The sequence below is a fragment of the Pyrgilauda ruficollis genome, unplaced genomic scaffold (assembly GCF_017590135.1).
Source record: "Pyrgilauda ruficollis isolate IOZ18807 unplaced genomic scaffold, ASM1759013v1 scaffold48, whole genome shotgun sequence".
Taxonomy (NCBI): Eukaryota; Metazoa; Chordata; class Aves; order Passeriformes; family Passeridae; genus Pyrgilauda; species Pyrgilauda ruficollis.
The window spans coordinates 317761-338302 of record NW_024526377.1 but is presented as its reverse complement, the minus strand read 5'-3'; the positions used below and the strand labels follow the sequence as shown (position 1 = coordinate 338302).

At 53.3% G+C, this 20542-nt stretch overlaps 1 protein-coding gene across 2 annotated transcripts; it reads left to right on the top strand.

The window, feature by feature from the left end:
* Nucleotides 1–9347: 9347 nt before the first annotated feature.
* On the top strand, nt 9348–16580 carry MECR (mitochondrial trans-2-enoyl-CoA reductase). Of its 2 annotated transcripts, none has more exons than XM_041479442.1 (10): nt 9348–9694; nt 10945–11042; nt 11217–11348; nt 12812–12955; nt 13039–13141; nt 13353–13455; nt 13867–13940; nt 14344–14404; nt 14907–14979; nt 15809–16580. In XM_041479442.1, exons 1-10 carry the CDS (start codon nt 9474–9476, stop codon nt 15970–15972), a joined length of 1173 nt encoding a protein of 390 aa, XP_041335376.1. In that variant the 5' UTR covers nt 9348–9473; the 3' UTR covers nt 15973–16580. The 2 variants fall into 2 exon arrangements, with proteins under 2 accessions (XP_041335376.1, XP_041335377.1); XM_041479443.1 differs by having other exon boundaries at nt 9354–9536.
* The last annotated feature ends 3962 nt before the right edge of the window (nt 16581–20542 follow it).

Below are 20542 nucleotides of genomic sequence, written 5' to 3'. Positions count from 1 at the left end.
CCCCCCGGTCCTCCACCACAGGCTGGATGTCCTTGAGGGACAGGGGCAGGATGCTTAGCTCTGCAGGATGGCGACAGGGAAAGCCGGACAAGGCTGTATGGGAGTGGCAGCGGCACCTGAGACCCCGGAGACACCCAGCAAAGCTACCATCCCCCGGGGTGGGAAGGGGGTGACAGAGGGAGGTGCAGGATCTAATTCAGAGTGAGCAGAAAGGAGAAAAACCTGGAAGGACGTAAAAGGAGGAAAATCTCTGTCCCTTTCCCAGCCGAGTGCACAGGATCAGGCACAAAGCACTGGCAGCCCTGGTGTCCCTGCCAGCAGTGCCAGCAGGGATGAAAGGCTCCTTGTTTGTTGACATCCTCTCCAGCCCTACTTCTGGAGGAAAATGTTTTCCCAAAGGTTTGGGGTGAGGAGGAGGGGAACTTTGCATCAGCTTTCTGGCGTGATCCGTGCTTAGGTTACCTAGCCCCAGCTCTGGCTCCAGGGTGGGAAACTGCCTGGGCACAGGAAAACTTGGAAAGCAGAGGGAACAACGCTGGAAATATTGGGACTTCTTACCCCAAATCACACAGGGAGAGTCCCTGGCATTGGCATCACCCTGCAATGATTCAGCCTTGTCCTGAAAGACAGCACCCAGTTGCCAGCATCCCGCAGGGTGACAGAGGGACAGGGGATGGTACCTGTGTATTGCTGAGCCCGGTGACCCCACTGGGAAGCTCCCAGCCCCAGAAGTAGGACAACACTGCCTGCCAGCTTCATCCAAGTTCAGCTCATCCCTAGGGATGCTGCTGTGCTGCTTCTCCGGGTTGGGCTGGCTTCCTTATCTGGGGACACTGCACAGCCTTGGGGACACTGCACTGACCTGAAGACACTGCAGAGCCCCTGCCTGGACCCCTCCTCCCTGAGACAGGGGTTCAGCACATCTGGGGTCACCTCAGAGCTGCCAGTCCCAAATACTCAGCAGTGTCCTCGGTGTCACCCCTGCCTGTGCCATGGGGGTACAAAACGTTTATCTTCCATTCCCAGTTGCCCCCAGTTGCTCCCCAAGCAGCCCAGTTGCTCCCAGCAGCACCCCCAGCAGGTTAGCACCATGGTGACACTTCTTGCAGGGATGCATCCGTCCCCATGGATCTGGGGACAAACCAGACCAGTACCATGTGTCCCCCAGCCAGGACAGCACACCTGGGCTGAGGGCAGAGGGTGATGGACATTCCTCTTCAAGTTGCCCCATGCTGAGCATGGAGTGATCCTGACAAATCCTCTCCCCAGTGACACTAAAAGCCTGTTAAAATAATGCCGAATAAGGGAATTAAGCTGCTTAGATATGTGGCAGTGAAGGCACGGTGCAGGCTGGCACGGTGCAGAGAGTGGCACTTTTCAGGGTCCCCCTGGAGTTTTTTTGAGAAAAATCCCCCAAATCCTTCTGGGAAGAGGAGCTGAGTGATGCAGCAGCCAAGGGATAGGTGAGGATAGTCTCTGCCCAGACTGGGGAGGAATCTGGGGGTGTCTTGACCCAGCAGCTGAACTGAAAACGTTCAGGGAGGAAATGCAGCCAAGGGTAAGCAGAAGTAGGATATTCTCAGGATTCTGGAGGAATCAACCAGGAAGCATGGAGTTTTTAAGCTGCACAAGCCTGTTGCGAGCACTGTGCTGTGCTTTCCACCACCTTTTAAACCCTGAATTGTACTTCCAAACCAATCACTGCAAAAAACAATAAAAAGGGGTTTTGTTACAGCCAGCATATCACAACAGAACTGTTCCCCATTCCCTGTGGGTCACCGTCCTGCTCCAACAGCCCCACAGCCCATCCGTGCCACCTCCTCGGGTGAGCCTGGGGTCCATCTGGTGCCACTCCCGTGCTTCTCCACGGGGATCGTTCATGCACCCAGGACCTACCGCGCACTGGGGGCACGGCATAAATTTCGCATGAGCGGAGCAGGATGGACACGGGGGCTCCACAAAGGCTCCTTGTCCCCGCGAAGGGCTGGCACTGGCCCAGGGCACGGCGGGGCAGGCGGGCGGCACCTCCCGGGGGCTCCTCCCCTGGGGAAGGGGCTTGGGGGAGCCTCCCGGAATGATGGAGCTGGGTGTGGGGAGGGATGCAGGGAGGAATTCATGGACGGTGTGCATTGATGCTGTGACCAGGTTTGGGGACAAGCAGGAATTGTCCCCAGGGCTCTGCATGAGGACAGTTACGGACAATTGCCCCTCCAGCATATCCAATCCCACCTGTCCCTCAGGGCTTGGCCCACAGGAAAGCTTGGCCAAGGACCCATCACTGCTTCCCCGAGCAGGAGGGGGGGACCTGCCTGGAACTGACAGGGCCAGGGGTGCAGACAGGGTTTGGAGGGGACACAGCACCCAACATGCGTGGTCTGGGACTAACCCTGCACCAAGGGAAGAAAGGAGGGACAAAGGGAAGCAGTGAGGAAGGAAGGACAGATGGGCAGACAGCACTGCCCCATGCATCTGCAGGGATGGAGCCAGTGACAACCCATCAGGACCAAGCTCCATCCCATTCCCAGGGTGCAAATCCTTTCCCCTAACCCTTCCCAAGCATCTCCTCCCACCCTGAGCACTGGCAGGATGAGCCTGCAGTCCCTGCCCTGTGCCATCAGCCCCCGAGGGTCTTGCAGGAGCAATCGAGTTAAAATGAAGTAATCACTCTTCAAGTACAGTCATTTGCAGGAAAAATATAGGCCTTGCTGAGATTGCAAATGGTCTCCACTGCAACCATCCCTCCCACTTGAGAGAGAAATGTTTTCAGCTCCGGGGTGCTCAGTGACAGCAGCCTCAAGCACAGCCAGTGTGGCTATATCACATCTTATGGCTTCTCCCAGGCTGAGAGTAAAGAGATGGGATTTGAGGCTTTGAATCTCTTTGGAGACAGCAGTACTTTCAGGAGGATTCTTCTGCTCTCAGATCTCTCTCTAAAATGGCAGGTTGAGGGAGGGGGGCTGCCCTGAGCCCTTATCCCAGAGCCCAAGGATGGAGCTGCAGCACCCACTGGTCCTCCCCAAACGCTGGGCGAGCATCTCCATATTGACCACACAAAAACCCTTTAAATTTTTACTTATTTCAGAATACCGTCTTTTGCTGCCAGCACAGTAATTCCTCATTTTTCCCCATTAAACCCATAGGACCCAGAGCCCATCACTCCCTCCCCGGCATTGCTCCCAGCAGTGCCTTCCCTGCAGCAAATGGCTCTTGCAGAGCTGCTGGGACACAACACCCCACACTGAATTTTAAGCAATTTCACCCCCAAAAAATTTTGCCTTTCTGGTTTTTATCTTCCTTTTCCCTTTACTCCAGTCTCTCTCCCTCTTCCTCCCATATTCCCCCATTTCTTTTTCTATACCTCCACCTATCATACCCCCATCCAGCTCTTTCTAACAACTCTCTGCTATTTTCTTAAATCACCTGCCTTTTGCTAATGCCAAAAACCCTTTTTCTTTCCTAACAGACAAAATAGATTATCTCATCCTGCTGTTCTCCTCCCTGTCTGTCCAGCCCCAAGTGGTCAGACGCCTGCCGCGGTGCTGTGGCCGGATGTAATAGGGCTATTAGATGAGTTATCACAGCCTGAAAGGATGAAATAACTTCTGTGCCTTCATCCAAATAAAACTCCCTATTCCTGTTCAATGCAACAAATGAACACGAGTTCCCAGGGGAAATAGCCAGGAAAATGTTAGAAGATGTTACAAGGTGTTAGAAGACATTATTTAAGACTCAACCCTTCACCAAGCCACCTCTTGGTTTGGGCTCAAAGGGCATGGGGGTTTCTCCATGGGGAATTGGGAAGCCCAAGGATCAGTGCCAACACACAGAGCTAAATCCTCACCCGGGTGCTGCTCCAACTTTTTTTGAGTGCTCGGTGGCACAACCTCATGAATGTCCCACATGTGCTGAATCCTCGGACCACTTGCATCCAGCAAACTGCTGTTTTCTCACCTGGGTACTAATTCCAAGGAGAAACTTTGCTTTTCATCTCAGAAAGAGATGCCTCAAGCTGTCCCTGCATTTCCCAAGAGCTCTATGCAATGTCCCCAGATCTGCAGGTGGAACAGACCACAGCAGCATCTCCTGCAGCCCCTGCATACAGCAGCATCCCAGCCCCTGTGGGAGATGCTCCGGAGCCAGCCGGGAGCCCTGGGTGGGCTCTACAGGCCACCACTGTCCTGGCCAGCCCTGACTGACCTTCCTGTGCCACCAACTCTCCCAGTGGGGTTTTACAAGGACTCCCTTAGAGGGATGCAAACCCCCAGGGCCTCCCTCCTGGGCTGACGAGGAACAGCCCAAGGCAGCAGCTCCACTGCAGAATTTAAAACCCCAACACTTACTAGGACTCTGCTTCTTCCCCCTCTGCTACCCCCCTAAACCCTCCTATTTCTGTCCTCTCTTGAGTGTGACAGACATGCAGACACCGGCACCACCAGTGTCACCTCTGGGTACACTGTGATGCTCCTGGGGCTGCACCCATGGCACCTGGAGCCACAGCTGCTTCCTGGCCACCTGCGCAGGAAAAGCCCAAATGTTTCCTCCATGTCACCTTGTTGTGGGCTTATTTATCTCCAGGTCATTTTTGTCTTTTTTTTTTTTTTTTTTTTTAATTCCTGGAAAGACCTCTGTGAGTGTGGGGTAGAAATGCAGGAATAGTTCTGCATCGCCATGTGGTCCTTACCCTGGAACTGCCACATAAACAGTTAAAAATCACATTACCAGGGACACAAGTGTCCATTTCAGTCCAGTTGGTGCATCCCCTTCCCTGCTTTTGGAGCTGTTTGGGAGCATCATAAATGCTCCTGGAATTTTTGCAGACTGCTTTTAACCCAAAAATATACCACCATGGTATAATGGTACCATGCACCATCCGTCTGTCCATCTGCTCAGCACTTCACCCAGCCCAGCTGCCATTCCAGCTGCATGGATTTGCCCATCCCTAAACCTCGCAAGAAAATGACCTTGATTAAAAACCAACCAGAACCAAGGCATTGAACCCAAGCAGTTCTACACCAAAGCTCTTTGTGCTGCTCCTTCGGTATTGCCTCAGGATGGAGGTTTTCTTGAGGGGAGATGTAAATCAGCTGAGGTATTTTGTGTTTCTGATCACATCCAAAATCACAAATGTCATTTATTTTCAGACCTGAGGTTTGGCTATTGCTCAAATTTTTCATAATCATGTCTCAGTGCTGACAGGCTGGAGCCTGAGCACAGAGCTGGCTGTGCAACCAGCTCCTTTTAAAATCCAACTGCAAGGAAACGAGGGAACAATATCACATCCAACATTTATTTGTTATCATTTTACATTTGGTTTTACATCTTGTTTGGGTTTATTTTGTTCAGTTTTACGTACAGGGGAAGTGTTAGCTGTCGTCTCTCGTTTGCCCTCCTCTGAGCATCAGCAGCTCTGCTTTGGTGCCTTTCCAAAGCCCGTTGGGGAAAGGATGTGCTCGGCAGTTTGTGACAAAAAGAGTTCATTGGGCATTTCATGGGAACAAACAAAACCAACTGGCTCAGGAATGGACAGAGCCCAGACATCCATCAGTTCTTTTCCCAAATAATTGTTCGTGCTAACAATTTCCTGCAATGATGGGGAAATTTCAGGTCTACAGAGAAGAGAAGGAAAATGAGAAGTTAAAATGCAATTAAGAAAGGATAAAAGACACCAATTTGGTCCCTTTCTTCACCTGGGCAGCTTTTCAAGCTGTTCCAAGAGATCTTCCCTGCCAAATCACTTGGGATGATGCCTCTGGGTGCCATTGTGGCAACATGGGGCCCAAAAGAAGCATCTCCCCTGCCCACCTCGGCCGTGCTCTTCCTCATCCAGCTGGATGATGTCCTGTGGACATCACACCTCAGTTCTGAGTCACCTCCTAAACACCAACCCTTGAGACCAGTTCCTGCACTGTCCCAAGCTGGAAAAATGCCTGAACAGGATGATTTTTGCACCTATCACCCTGAAAGTCCAGGGATGCACCAGCTCCACTGCACAACCCGAATACTGGCGGCATGGGAAAAAGCCGTGATGGGAAAAGCAAGGAGCAAGCAAGGACGATGTCCCAGCACAGCTGGATCCTCTCAGCATCTCCCTCTCCTTCCTTATTTATGGCTGGAGCTGAATCCTCCTTGTTCATCTCCTTGGCAGAGGATCAGAACTCATCAATTCTCCATTCGCCACCGAGCGTCCTGTTTCTTCCTAGACATTTTTCCTTAATTATCTGACAATGAAACAACTTAAAGGGGGATTAATAAAAAATCAGAGAGGCAAGAAACAGCCATCAGTATGCTTAAAAAAACAAAACCTCTGTGGGCATCCCATCCCACTGACCTCATCTCCATGTGGAGCTGGGAGCATCAGGCACACGTTTTGAGGTGCTAAGAATTCAATAGTTTATGGGATTGTCCAGCTCCATCAGAGATGTTAAATGAGGGATTCAGGGATAAACCAAGGATTATGCAAAGCAGATCTTTAAGGACAATATGTTTTCCATTCAAAGATTCAGGCAAGTCTAATAAAAAGCGATTGATGTCAGAGCAATGGGGCTCTGCCAGCAGTGCTGGGTTTGGGGGGAATGAGGCTCAAAATGGGAAAATAACCAGCTGAGCTGTTCTTAAGCATTAAAAAATGCAGGAGATGGGGAGGGACTGGCCCCAGGAGCCTTCAATGGACACAGGAGCAGGATGGTGGCTGCAGTGATTGGGAAGAAAGAGAAGGGTCTGGGGACACAGGAGCTCAGTGCTCGAGGGCCGGGGCAGCCCCTCCGCCGCCTTCCCCCCTGGGCGATTCTGAGCATCCCCTTCTCTGCCTGGACAAGGAAGTTATTTTGCAGCTTGTTTCACAAGCCTTGTCCTTTTGGTGCATCCCAGTCCTGAAATCCCAGCCCAGCCTCCTGATCTGATGTCCAGGCGACCCAGCAGGGCTTGGACCACATCTGGCTGCCCTGAGACAGCCACTGAGATGCAACATGAAAATCCCCCCTCAGAAGCCCTTCCCAGAAATCTCTCCAGCCTCAGCTTTCTTATTTTTTTTCCTAAGCAAAGCAGACACGCCTTCCATTTCTCCACCAAAAAGGGAAAAGGCAATAAATTATTATTCCCTTTAATTAAAAGGGGTGTCAGTCTTATAAGCAGTTAATTAATAATTCCACATTAACTTAATTAAGCACTGGGAGAGCTGGAGGCAGCACAGTCCACATGAGGCTCCTGGGGTCAGGCTGAACCTGCTGGGCTCAACTCCTCTTAAACCAGTAGATAAAATCTCTGTCCTCAACAGGATTTAGGGATGAAATCCCAGCAAATGCCACCCTGGTGTCACAAAGGTGCTTGTTCCCACCCTGCATCCCCTCACGCCTGCAGGAACAAATCCAACTTATCATCAGCACTTTTGCTTTCCAGCCATGCCCAAATGTGAACAACTCCAATTAATTGATGGCTGTATAAATCATGATACTATGATAAATCAGAGCTCATGAACAATAACAGGGGTTAAAGCAGAGAGGAGCAGAGGACAGCACTCCTTCCCCCCACCAGGTGCTGGGAAATCATCTCCTCTTCCTCCTCTGCCCACCCACTCCTAAACCCTCAACTGCAAAGTGGATTTTCATGCAACACTCCTATAAAAAAGTGCAATTCCAGGATATGAAGTAGTCATTAATCATGCGGAAATTGCGCTTGTTACAGGAGAAACATTAACAAAATAATCATAAATCGTCTGCCAGCTCTGATTTGCGGGCGCACACGTTTGCAAGGGGATGGAGAGGCCTCTCATTTGGCTTCTGTAATTAGTGATTAACCCTTTGCCATGCGGGGCAGAGCATGGACACAATTCCTCCACCACAGATTGCTTGTGCATCCCCCCTAAACACAAAACATCTGAGGCATTCCTGGCGTCCTTGGAAAGCTGTAGGTTTTGAGGTTATTAAAATCCCATTATTTTATTGCTGTGATTAGATTAAAATGATTAAATGACTGAAATGCCCAGCCATGCTGGAGGCAGCTGGGGAGGCCCCTTCCTGCCTGGGGTGGAGGTGCTGCCAGGACCTGGATGTGCTCAGGACCCCAACCAGGTGGGAAAAGGCTGTTTTGTCCTCTGACTCTGCTGTCCTTGCAGTGCCATCACATGGGAGACTTTTACATCCACCTACAAGTGACCTCAAGGCTCCTTATAAACTGAAGAAGTCGGTGAAAAAAGTTCTTTTTCTCTCTCTCTCTCTCCCCTGTGCTGTTACAGAGGTTCTGGTGGGAACAACCCTGAGCCCTCTGAGGCACCCCCAAAAGCAAATCATACCCCAGAAAAGGCAGAAAACCTGTCACCAGCACTCTGGAAGAGAGTTTTTTCCAAACCTGAACTTTTCCTTCATCTTGAATCTGAATTCACACCCCAAAGAATATGTTGCTTTCCTTTTTTATTAAAAAAATTGATGTGAACTATCAAGCAGCTTGACTAAATCTTCCATTTAGGATCATGACAGCCTTAGGGCTGGGTCACCTGAGACTGAAAAGATCCTACCCTGAGCACCTGGCCTGTTTTAGTACCCACCAGTGTCTGTCTGTGCTGGATCACCGGAGAGGGGCAGTCTCGGGACGATCGGTGGTGATCCAGCAGGAATCTGTGGGGCTGATCCTCTCCTGGATATCAATCCTTTGCAAAGCAAGTCTCTGTCACAGGTCTATCGGGAAGGCAGGAGGCTCTGTTTCTCTTTTCCCCCTCTGATCTAGTCAGTTTTAATTGGAAGACTAAATGAGACCTTTCCTTCAAGATAATTATACGAAACATTGAATTAAAGTACTATCGGGAATTTTTTTCTCACCACTTGTGTCAGGCATCTGTTGTTTTAAATAATCATCTGACGAACACTTCCCTGCAGCTCTCCCTGCTGGGAGCGTTCCTATCCCAGACAGAGCAGCTGGAAAGCACCGGATAATAAAGCAGAGAAAAGGGATTTTTCTCCCCAAAATCACAAAACCATGGAATGGTTTTGGTGGAAAGAGATCTTAAAGCTCATCCCATCCCACCCCTGCCATGGCAGGGCCACCTCCCACTGTCCCAGGCTGCTCCAAGCCCCAGTGTCCAGCCTGCCTTGGGCACTGCCAGGGATCCAGGGGTGTCTCACAACGACGATCCCGGAGGTGCTTTTCAATCTGAACGATTCCATGATCCAGTGACCACGCGGACCGAGATGCTCCTGCGCCCATGGCCGATGCCCGTCGCACAGAGAGCCTGGCTGAGAGCTCGGCTGCGCGGACGCGGAGCCGGTTAATAACTTCAGAGCGTTCCGGGCACAAACCAGCGGGAAGCGGGCCCTGAGGGCGCGGGGCTAGCGGCCGGGCCGCCTTAAGGCCCGGGGGCGGGGCCGCCCGGGGGCGGGGCCAACCCGAGCGTCAACGGCGGCAGCAGCGCCGGGCTCAGCCGGGCAGCGCCGAGAAGTGCCGAGTTCAGCCGAGCGGAGCCGAGTTCAGCCGAGCGGCGGCGAATGCAGCGAGCGGTAGCGCGGGTGCTGCGCGGGGCGCGGACCCCGCAAATGCTGACCTCCCTGGTTCGGACCCCCCAAATGCTGACCCCCCTAGTTCGGACCTCCCAAGTGCTGACCCCCCTGGTTCGGACCCCCCCGGTGCGGGCGCGATCGGCCACGGCGGGGACCCCTCCGCTCGGGCTGCTCTACGAGCGGCACGGGGAGCCCGCAGCCGTCGTGCAGTAAGGGCGGGACGCGGGGATGCATTGCAGCGGGGTGCAGGAATGGGGTGGGTGTGGATGTGGGGGGCATTGCAGGGAGGGGGTGCGGGTGTAGGGCCAGGGCTGGGGGGGCACAGTGGGACAGAGATCTGGAGCGGGGGTGCAGAGAGGAGTGGGGGTGCAGGTGAGGTTTTGGGGTGCTGCAGGGCTGCTTTGGGGGTGTAGTGCAGGGGGGGTCAGGACTTGTGCACCCCAGGCGTAGAGGGTGGGCATGGGTTGCAGCTCCCTGTGGGACCCCTGAACACGCAGGAGGACCCTGGGATGCCCCAGTGTTTTCCTGGTGCCATGGTCTCACAGGTGGATGCTGGGGGTGATGCCTCCATATCCCCCCACCCACCTGCTGCTGCTCTGTCAATTGTCCTAAACCTCGTGTTTTTCTCAAAAAAGCCCATTCTTGCTTAATTTGGAGGAAGGGAGGTCCGAGCCTCAGCATCACTGTGCACCAGCTTCACCCTGGGTTGCATCCCATTGATGGGTCTTCCCTTTGAGGTCCCAATTTAGGAGCCAAAGCAGCATCACAAGCATTTTTTGGGACAACTGCTGATGCTTAGCAACAAAAATCCTGGAAAGGAGAAAGTTGTAGTTTAGTGGAGTTTAGGCCTTTTTTTTCAAGGGAGGAGACTTTGAGCTCTTGCTGCCCCTCGTGAACCAGCTCAGTTCATGCTGATACATTATCCAGGTGCATCCAGACATCAATCCCCTGGTTTTTTGGAGAAGGAGTATTGCTTTTCCAAATGATCATTTAGTTGTGCAATGGTGCTTGTCACCACTGCTACTTCTTGAGATTTGCTGTTATCACCCCATTGCTTGTGCAAGACTGGTCTTGCTTTGTGCTTTGTGACTTCTCCTTTTTCACAGATTTCCAGAAATACCCCAGGTTCCCATAATTGAGCGGGGCAGGATGAGCCGTAAAATCACCAGCCAAAACCGCAGCTCTTTTACACAACCTGCTGAGTTTCTTAAGATTAGTGAGCATCACTGGGCTTAGTGACACGGGATTGTTTCGGGTGGTTGGCTTTTGGCAGCCTCCTCCAAAAAATCTGTCCTTTTGTCTAACAGAAATCTGATTTTTTTGATGGGATGGGGCATACAGTGCTGTTAATTTAAGTAGGGTGTGGAGGTGGTACAGGCACCCTCCAACTTCAGCCACAGCACAGAAGACATCAACAAACTGGTATTAATGCCCTTTTCTTTTGTGTCTCCCTGTTTAGACTGAAGGATCTGGAAGTGCCTAAGCTGGGGGACTGCGATGTCCACGTCAAGATGTTGGCAGCCCCCATCAATCCTGCCGACATCAACATGATCCAAGGTAGTGTGTTGGATTAATACTTTGCACGTTGGTTCTTGCAGGATGCTCCAAGTTGGAAGGGACCCACGAGGATCTTCAAACCCAACTCCTGTCTCGGAGGGTTCAGAGATGGCTCCTGACGCGGGGATTTTGGGGTCTGAGGGGGTCTCCAGCTCACCTCCAGCTTCCCTGCAGGGACCTACGCCCTCCTGTCGCCGCTGCCAGCCGTGGGGGGGAACGAAGGTGTCGGGGAGGTGCTGGAGGTTGGGCGCCGTGTGACAGCTCTGAAACCTGGGGACTGGGTCATCCCCGCGGACGCCGGGCTCGGTGAGTTCAGCCTCGGCACTGCTGGGTCCTTGCTCACCCCTCCAGCAAAGCATCTTCCCAGGGGATTTTTGGGGTGGTGGAGCCCATGGGGGGTGCCCAGGCTTGCCCAGAGTGCAAACCCGTGGTGGGCTCCTGTGTGAGCTGCTGTGGGGATTTTGGGGGTTCCAAAGCAAAAGCACAGCTCTCCAAAGCACCGTCTTTGCAGGGTGTGGGTAGAGCCATGAGCCCCTGCACTTACAGCAATTACACCTGATGGGATGGGACTCAAAACGGGGAACAAAACTCCATTAGGGAATGATGGGCGAGGGAAGCAGGAGTTGGAGCCCATTTAGTGCCATGTGAGACCAATCATAATGAGACAGTTGGGATAATTGATGAGGTTATTTCTTACATGTTTATGTCTTGGTTTATTTTTACCACCTGTTTTTCTTTTAAATTAATTAATTTATTTTTATTTTACTTTTAATGTATTTTTTAAAAGCAAACTCAGTTCCTGCTGCTCAGCCCCAGCAAGTGATGCTGCTCATCCTCCACAGACACAGGAATGTTCTCAAGAAGGATGGGGGTCCCCAGGGAAGGGGCTTCTGTGCACAGGACTTACCATGCACCCTAGAACACCTGGAATAGGAGTAGTGGCAAGGCCATTCCTTATGTCAAACTTAATTTTAGCAATAATCTTCTTTTCTGTAGCATAGACCCTTTATGGGATGTCTGTGCTATTATAAAGCATTGCAGCCATCTGTGTTTCTCTGGAAACAACCAAGTTTTGTCTCATCAGCTTAGAGCTTCCCTAAAGACCTGGGATGAAACATTTCACACGGGCAAGGTCACGGTGGCCTCTCACTGCAGTTTTCTCTTTAATAATGCTCTGCTCGGAAAGTGTGGTAATTTATTTCCCAACAAATGTCTCCTATGCTCCTCCAAAATGCCAATGGCCTGATATTTGCTGGTTGTGGTTTAGTGTCACAACTTTTTCTTTGCCTGTTTCCTCTTAAAAGACTTTTTGCTAAATGAGAGAAGGAAAACTATAGAGTTAAGAGCCAAATGGTGTATTTTTAAGCATAAAAATGCTGTAAATAGATGATAGAGGGTTAAATTGGATATAAGCATAGAGGGAGTAAAGCTCGCTAAATTGGCTTGGAATATATGGGCTCATCCATAGGATGGAGAGTATTTCCATTATCTCTGCACACATACCCAGGGAATCCTAGTCCCATTATCCCTCTAGGAAATGATTAGGCTTTGCTGGGTGATAAATCTTGGCAGGCAGTGAGGAATCCATTCCTTGCCTCTTGGAGCATTTTGACTCTACCCATATGGGAACCCATTCTATAATTCTCTCTCCAGGGTGTAGCTGGTTCCCAGCGTGCAATGCTGCTGGAGCCAAGGCTACAGTGTGAGCTGATGGTTTTCCTTTGCTTTCCCCCCTGCTGTGGCTGTGCCCATGGTGCTGCTGTTCCCAGGGACGTGGCGGACGCGGGGAGTGTTCCCTGAGGAGATGCTGCTGAAGGTGCCCAGTGACATCCCTGTGCTCTGTGCTGCCACTCTGAGCGTCAACCCCTGCACGGCGTTCCGTCTGCTGGCTGACTTCGAAAGCCTGGCGCCCGGTATGGCCCTGCCATGAGGGAGCAATTCCACACGGATTTCCTGGCTGCCTGTGCAGTGGGAATCTGGGTTTATTCACATCCAGGTGACTCTGTCATCCAGAACGCCGCCAACAGTGGTGTGGGCCAGGCCGTCATCCAGATCGCCAGGGCCTCCGGCGTCAAGACCATCAATGTGGTGAGGGACAGGTGGGTCCTCTGGGGAGGAGCAAGTTTGGGAGCTGGATCTGCTCATCCTGCCCATCGAACCCAGGATTTTCTCCCGTTTCTTCCTCCAAGTTGTTCTCCAGCCTCTTCCCTGTTGTCCCCACGCAACGTCAGAGCAGAAGGAAGGAGAAGGGGGGACTCTGCTTCCTGGCTCATTTAATCCTCTTTTTTTATCTCCTTTTTCCCTCCCCAGACCTGATCTCCCAAAACTGGTGGAGAGGCTGATGGCCCTGGGTGCTGACCATGTCGTCACAGAGGAGATGCTGAGAAAGCCAGAGATGAAAGATATATTTAAGGTACCTCAATGCTTATCCCACTGAGAGATGGTCCAGGACTGTCGCTGCTGTTCAGCACTGGGGAGAAGGGCAGGGATGGTGGGAAGGACAAATTTCTCTCTAGATCAGGATTTAGCCCTGGTAGTGGAGGGATTTTGCTGCTGCCACAAGTGAAGGATCACAGATTTTGGTTCCAATCAGACTGGGCTTGAAGCAGCCTGGTCTAGCTGAAGGTGTCTTCTGCACATGTTAGGGGATTGGAATGAGTCCCTTCCAACCCCAGCTGCTCCTTGATTCTGACAGATTTTAGCTCTACTACTCTCAGCAGCCCTCAGGTAAATGTTGAGGTTAATGCTTGGTTTATCAAGAGCCATGGTCCCATCCCCTAAAGAAGCCATAACGTTTGGGAACCTTTGTCATAAACCCTTGCAGAGCATCCCGAGGCCCCGGCTCGCCCTGAACTGTGTCGGAGGCAAAAGTACCACAGAGATGCTGCGGCACCTGCAGTAAGTTTGGCTGGGTGGTGGCTTGGGCACAAGCCTGGGGACAGAAACTGGCAATAGAGGGTCCTGCTCTGGAGTCTGTTGAACTTTTGGAGAGGGAAGATGAATGGAAAAGTGGTTTTGGGTAACAACAGTGATTTGAAGTCTCACGCTGCTGGGGGTAGTTGGGGTCCAGTTGTGAAGGTCCCCCAAGTCTTGGCCAGGTGTAACTGGTGTGCTGAGCTGCAAATTCAGCTAATGGTGCACGGAAGCAAGAAGAGAGCCTGGAAAGTGGGATCTGAGGGGTAACTGGGGAGCTCTGGGTGCAAGGACAGCCCCAGTGGGGTTGGGGACAGCAGAGGAGGAGGTGGCAACTCAGAGTTGCACTTTTGGGACCACCTAACCCAATACCCCTTTCCTACTCCAGGCCCAAGGGGACCATGGTCACCTACGGGGGGATGGCAAAGCAGCCTGTGATGGTGCCTGTGGTGAGTACTGGGGATGTCCCTCCTTAGTCTCCTGTGCTCCACTGCATGTCCCCATCCCCTCAGTACTGTGAGCCCCTGGCTCTCCCCAGGTGCAGATTGAGACCCTCCAGCCTTTTTTTACCTGATGGGGTCTGTCACAGGACAAGCTGCATCCACTGCTGGGCTCTTGGCTTTTATATGGAGGATTTGGGCTGCCGAAAAATTCCAGGGGGTAAATGATCCCGCAGGTGCTGAGCATCAAACCTGCCCTGACTCCACACCTCTCCGCATCCCTGGAGTCACCTCTCCACATCCCTGGCTCACAAATGGGAGCTCTAACAAAGGGCCTTACTGCCACTTTCCACCACTGTCACGCTGGGAGGGGACACACACGTGTCACTGCCTGTGTGAGGGGACATGGGAGTCACTGGATGCACAAGGGGATGCCAGTGTCATTTGCACAAGGGGACATAGGAGTGTTGCTGGGTACCAGGAGGACACACAGGTGTCATACATTCCACAGAGCGCCTTCATCTTCCGCGACATGCGGTTCCGTGGGTTCTGGATGACGCAGTGGCGGAAGGACCACGCACAGGGTGAGCCAGGGGGGCTGAGGGACCTGAGCCAGGGTGGTGAGGGACCTGAGCTGGGGGGGGCTGAGGGACCTGAGCTGGGGGGGGCTGAGGGACCTGAGCTGGGGGGGCTGAGGGACCTGAGCTGGGGGAGCTGAGGGTCTGTTCCCCTGCTGGGCATGGGAGCGGGGACAAACCCCACCCAGCACACCCTCACTCCCACTCATGGAGCCATCTCTCTTGTCCCAGTGATGCCTTGAGAGGCTGCCTAGAACAGAGGCTGGACAGTGTTAAAGGAATAAAGTAGGGATTTATTAAAAGGCTTCCTCAAAGGACACACCTTGGGCAGTACAAAGCCCAGCCAAGGGTACACCCAAGATGGACGGTGGGTCACGAGTTTTCACACTTCTGTAAGTTTTGGTCCATTTCCATATTGGGGTTAATTGTCCAATGACAGTCCCACCCTCCCAGTTTGCTCTCCTCAGTTCACTGTTGTTTGCACTTTTGGGCCTGAAGCTGCAGCGGTGTCCTTGGTTCTGGGGCTGGAAAAGGATTGTTCTGTCTGACTGAACTGTGAGGAGAACTTGCTGACACTTTATATGAAGTTCAGAGTTACACACTAATGCAGGACAGAATCTGGGAAATATGAAAGCTAAAACTTAAGGCATCACCAGGGTGCTGAGGCAGTGGTGCTGGCCTCAGGCAGGGACCATGCTAGGGGCTCTTTGCTCATCCCACATGTGTGAGCTGGGGGATGTCACACCCAGGGACCCCGTATGGCCTTGGGCAGGTGTTCCCAGGGGTGGTGGATAGCCCGACATGGCACAGTGAGAACTCCCTCCTTCCTGTGCAGACCAGGAGAGCGTGGCTGCGATGATGGATGCCCTGTGCCAGCTCATCCGCAGGGGCCAGCTCACGGCGCCAGCCTGCACCGAGGTCCCGCTTCAGGACTACAGGGCAGCGCTGGAGGCCTCCATGAAGCCCTTCGTGTCCTCCAAGCAGATCCTCCTCCTCTGACCTGCAGCTCCTGGAGCCCTGTCCTGTTCCACATGCTTGTCCACAGACTTGAGTGGGGAAAAGACCCTCCAGATCCATTGAATTTCTTTTTTTTTTCCTTTGTTTATCACATTGTGGGTGCCCACTGAAAGCTTTAAAAGCCTCCGCAGCTTTGTGTGGAAGTGCTGCGGGAGGGAGGCTGCATCTCACTGTGGCTGGGGTGAGTTTGGGATCCCAAATGATGGCTCGCTCAGCTCAGGGTGTGAAAAGAGCAGCAGTTCCCCCTCAGATGTGCTTTTTGGGGCTGGCAGGGCTGTAGTTATCCCAGCTGGAATGTGGGATGGGCAGGGAAGCCCAAGTCATCTCCCTGCAGCCCTGCTGCCTCCAAGTAGGAGGAGGAAGGGACATTGACTGCCCCAAATGGTGAGGGATGCTGTGGTTGCAGTGGCCCTAGGTGCTGCTGCCGCTCCTGGAGGAGCCCTGGGTCACCCCTGGCTGGGTTTGGCCAAGGGCACTGCAAGGGCTGGGGCCAGACCCTCAGTGTCCCTGAAGGCCCTCCTGGCCGGGTGTGGAACAGTGACTGTGACACTGCAGAGCATTGTGAAAAGATTTATTATTGACAACAACCAGCAATGTGTTCTTGCTTCCTCCTGTGCTGCTCTTCTACTCTATGACCCCACAAGCTCTCCGTGGCCCCTGCTCTTGCCAGTCCAGCTCTGCCGAGGTCCGGCTGCGTTGGCTGTGCAGCTGCAGGGGGGGCAGTGGCCGCGGGCCGCAGTGTGGCCGGCGCTGGCCCTGGCCCCAGCGTGGCCATCCCGAACCACGGAGGGGAGCGCGGGGGGGGCTCAGCCCCTGCCCCGGCGCAGCCCCTGGGTTTGGCTGCCCGGAGCGGAGTGTGGGCAGTGCGAGTGTGCGGGGCCCGTGTGGGGTAGGAGGGGCGGCGTGGGGGCGAGCGGCCGCGGCTGGGGCAGGAGCGGCCTGCGGGGCGCGGCGGGGCCGTGTCTGCGGGGCCGTGTCTGCGGGGCCGTTTGCGTGAGGCGGGGCCGTGTCTGCGGGGCCGTTTGCGTGAGGCGGGCCCGGCGCTGCCCGCCCGGGCCGTTGTGTCTGCCCGTGCCTCGGGCACCGCGCAGCTGCTGCTCCTAGGTGTCTGCGCGTCCCCCTCCTCCTCTGCTCCTGCCGCCGGCTGAGCATCCCACCTTTTCCTTGGGTGCTTTGCCAGGATCTCAGTGCCCGGTGGGGGGCACAGCCAGGGGGTTTGTGCTTTCCCCAGCACCTGCAGACCCCTCCGGACACAGGGCAGGTCATCCCTCGTGAGAAAGGGGTTGGAGCAGAACAGCAGCTGCAAAAGGCAAAGGGAAGGAGTTGTTTGATGCAAGGAGGAGGGAGAAAATCAAGGGAGAGCCGGGAGGTGGCACAAGCAAGGACAAAAGGGTGTTAAAGGACTCTAGCATTTCACACCTAAGGCTTTGGTTGAGTAAAGTTAGGACAGAGCTTTGTAAAGTCACATCCACCCTCATGTTTTGAGCATTTGGGAGCAGAGAAGTGTAGGGTTTTCAAAAGCCAGAAAACTGCTGAGGAAAACCAAAGCCCGCTAGTTTCCAGGCCCCTCAGCATGTCCAGAGTAACTGACTCCAGGACAAAATAAAGCTGTTTGTTCCCATCCAGTCTCCAGCCTTGTCAAGGCTTATTTTAGCTGAACTTGAACCTCCCTGTGAGTGTCCCAAGGAATCTCTGAGTTGGGAGGAGCTGATGTACTTTTCCCAGTGCAGACCCAGCTGCTGCTACTGCTCTGAGCTCCTCCATGGAGGTCAGCAGGGGAGAATCCCCTTCCATTCTGCGGAATCCATGGAACATGAGCTGGAGAAGGAAGCTTCTCATGGACTCAGTTTCAAAGATCTTCTGGGGCCCTCTCCTGCCCAGCACTTCCTTCCTGAAGAGCTTTTCTCCAATCACAAGGCAGTTCCCGTTGTTGCCCCACCAGATTGACTCAAAACTCTGGCTGCTCAGGATCTCCCAGAGCTTCTTGAGGAAAGAGTCAGCCAAAGATTTGGTGCTAGCAGAGCTCTCTGAGGAGAAAAATTTCATGTTGTGGTCCCAGGATTCATCAGGGCAACCTTCAAGGGCGTTTTTGTCTGCAGGGGGTCCCACAGCAGCATCCCAAGATGGTCCTATATCATCTCTGGGACGGTCAGGAGATGCTGAAGCCACACACCAAGCAGAATCCTCCAGGACAGAAGCACAGGATGTCTCCTGTGACGACAGCTCCATTTAGACTTATTTTTCCACAGCTTGGCTGCCTCCAACCAGCTTCTTGGTCCTGACAGTCAGCAGTATGGAATCCAATGGCTCCAGCTGCCTGGGAAGTTCTCCAGCCTATGTTCCATCCCAGCGACATCACAGCGTGACACCTGTCTCCTGGCAGCAGGAGGTGGGAGATACAGAAATAACCTCAAAACTCTGATTTCCCAGAGATCTGTTTGAGCCCAGAGCTGATTCCAGCTGTATTTCCATGTGGAATGTCCTGCCAGGGCAGTGCTGTGTCCCAGTGCTCCTGGGAGCAGTGCCCAGGGAGGGATGGGCAAGGGGACAGCATTGGGCATCCAAATGCCCCAGACCTCAGATTTTTCACTTGGCACCTTCTGCCCCATGCAGAAATGCCTATATGGAATTGCTCTGGAATGACCCAGGTGTGTGGTGTCCACAGGGCTGCTTCTGCTCTGACTGTCCCTGTTCCTGGGTGATGTTCTTGGATCCCAGCAGGCTCTCCATGCTGCTCCATAGGATGAACTATAGGGGAAATGTTCCTCAAACACATCTTGCAATGGAAATAACCACCCTTGGGTTGGGTTCCTCGAACTTTCTTTGCCTCAGAACCTTCAGAACCCAGCCCAGGGACCTCACTGGCATTCTCCCGCCTTGTGCCCAGTTCCCAACATGCTCTGAGTGGGAGGACTGCGGAATTGTGTGGAATTGTGCATGGATAGAGGAATTGTGAGGGACCGGTTGTGTCAACTGAAGGCTCTTCCAGGATTCATCCTGGAGTCCTGGATGAGTTGGTGGGGTTATGGCAGGGCCTCTCTGGATCTACCAAAGGCCTGGGGGGCCCAGGGAGGTGGCCAGACCCTGGGCAAATGACTTCTTTTTCTCCTGGAAAATGGACTCTGTTTGAGTCCACTTGAACTGTCATTCCCGTGCACAGAGAGGGTGTGGGGGACAGCCCAGGAAAGTGTACCTTCATTTGGGGGATTTTCTGGGTCCCATGGGGTGAGGAGAAGAGCAGGGCAGGAATGTTGCTCAGGACTGGAGGGAGCACTGGACAACTGCATGTGTGCTTGGAAGAGCAGAACTCTGAAATTAAACCCCACTGTCATGCTGGCAACTGAATGGACGTGTCAAAGCCATTTCACCCCCTAAAACCCCTCACACTGAGACCTCCCTAAGCAGAGAGCAGATGTGCCCCAGGATAGACTCTGCACCAGGATCTTCCTTCTGCTCCTCCATCCCTAATAAATCCCCCAATATTTTGCATTTTCCTTCCCCCTGCCAGCATTGGAGGCAGAGCCCCATCCTGTGCCTCAGTGCTTCCTCATTGATGGATAAATTGGGGGAAAAAAAGCAAAAAAAGAACCAAGAGATCGTTATGAGCACTATTAAGCATGGCATAAACCAGAAAAATTAATGCATAGCTTTTATCCCTCATTGTTTATTTGGCTCAGTGATAAAACCCAACATGCTTTAGAGAACTCTTTCACAAAATGTTCTGACCTCTCACTCCTGCACCAGGGCACAAAGGAAGAAATAAATAAATTTAATTCTCCTTGTCAAATGAGCAAGATCGTGGCTGGAAATCCAGCTGCTGGTGTTGCACCTACACAATATTAATCATTTTGGAGGTGATTGTGGGGTTTTTTAGGGGGGTGGCTGCTAATGTTGGAATGTTCCAAGAGCCTCTGCTAGGATTTGGTGTGATTTAGGCATCTGACGTCTCAATTGAAAGGATAAAAATAATTCCCCAAAACTGACATTTAGAGTTCAGCAAGCGGGATGTTGTTGCTCACTAGAGAGAATGAGGAAAAGCCAAGTCTGGTCACGGATGGGGAATGCCATGGGGGGATGCCTGGGCAGCCCGAGTGTGGGGATGGGGGACCCCCATCCCTGCCTGCCTTTGGGGTCCCATCAGGATCCAGCATTTGGGGAATGGGGCAAAGAGAGGACCCCCATAAGCACCTCGGCACCCTCGTTAGCGCCCTGCACGTGGGAAGGGGGGATCGATCCATCCCCTCCATGGGGAACGGGACTCCCATGGGAAGGCAGACCCCGACACACGCGGTGTATGGGGAGAGGGAACCCCACAAGCCCCGTGACCCACGGGAAGGGTGACCCCACCCTGCCCTGCCCATCAGACACGTGGGAACGCCCACTTGGGGCCCGCGCGCAGGAAAGGGGGGGTCGAGCCATGCTCTCCGTGGGGAACGGGACCCCCATCTCGGGGCGGTGGGGCCCACACGGCGGCATGGCCGCTTTAAGAGCCAGCCCGCGCGAGGGGCGTGGCCCGCGGTGACGTTGCCCCGCGTCGCTGCCCGCGCGCCGC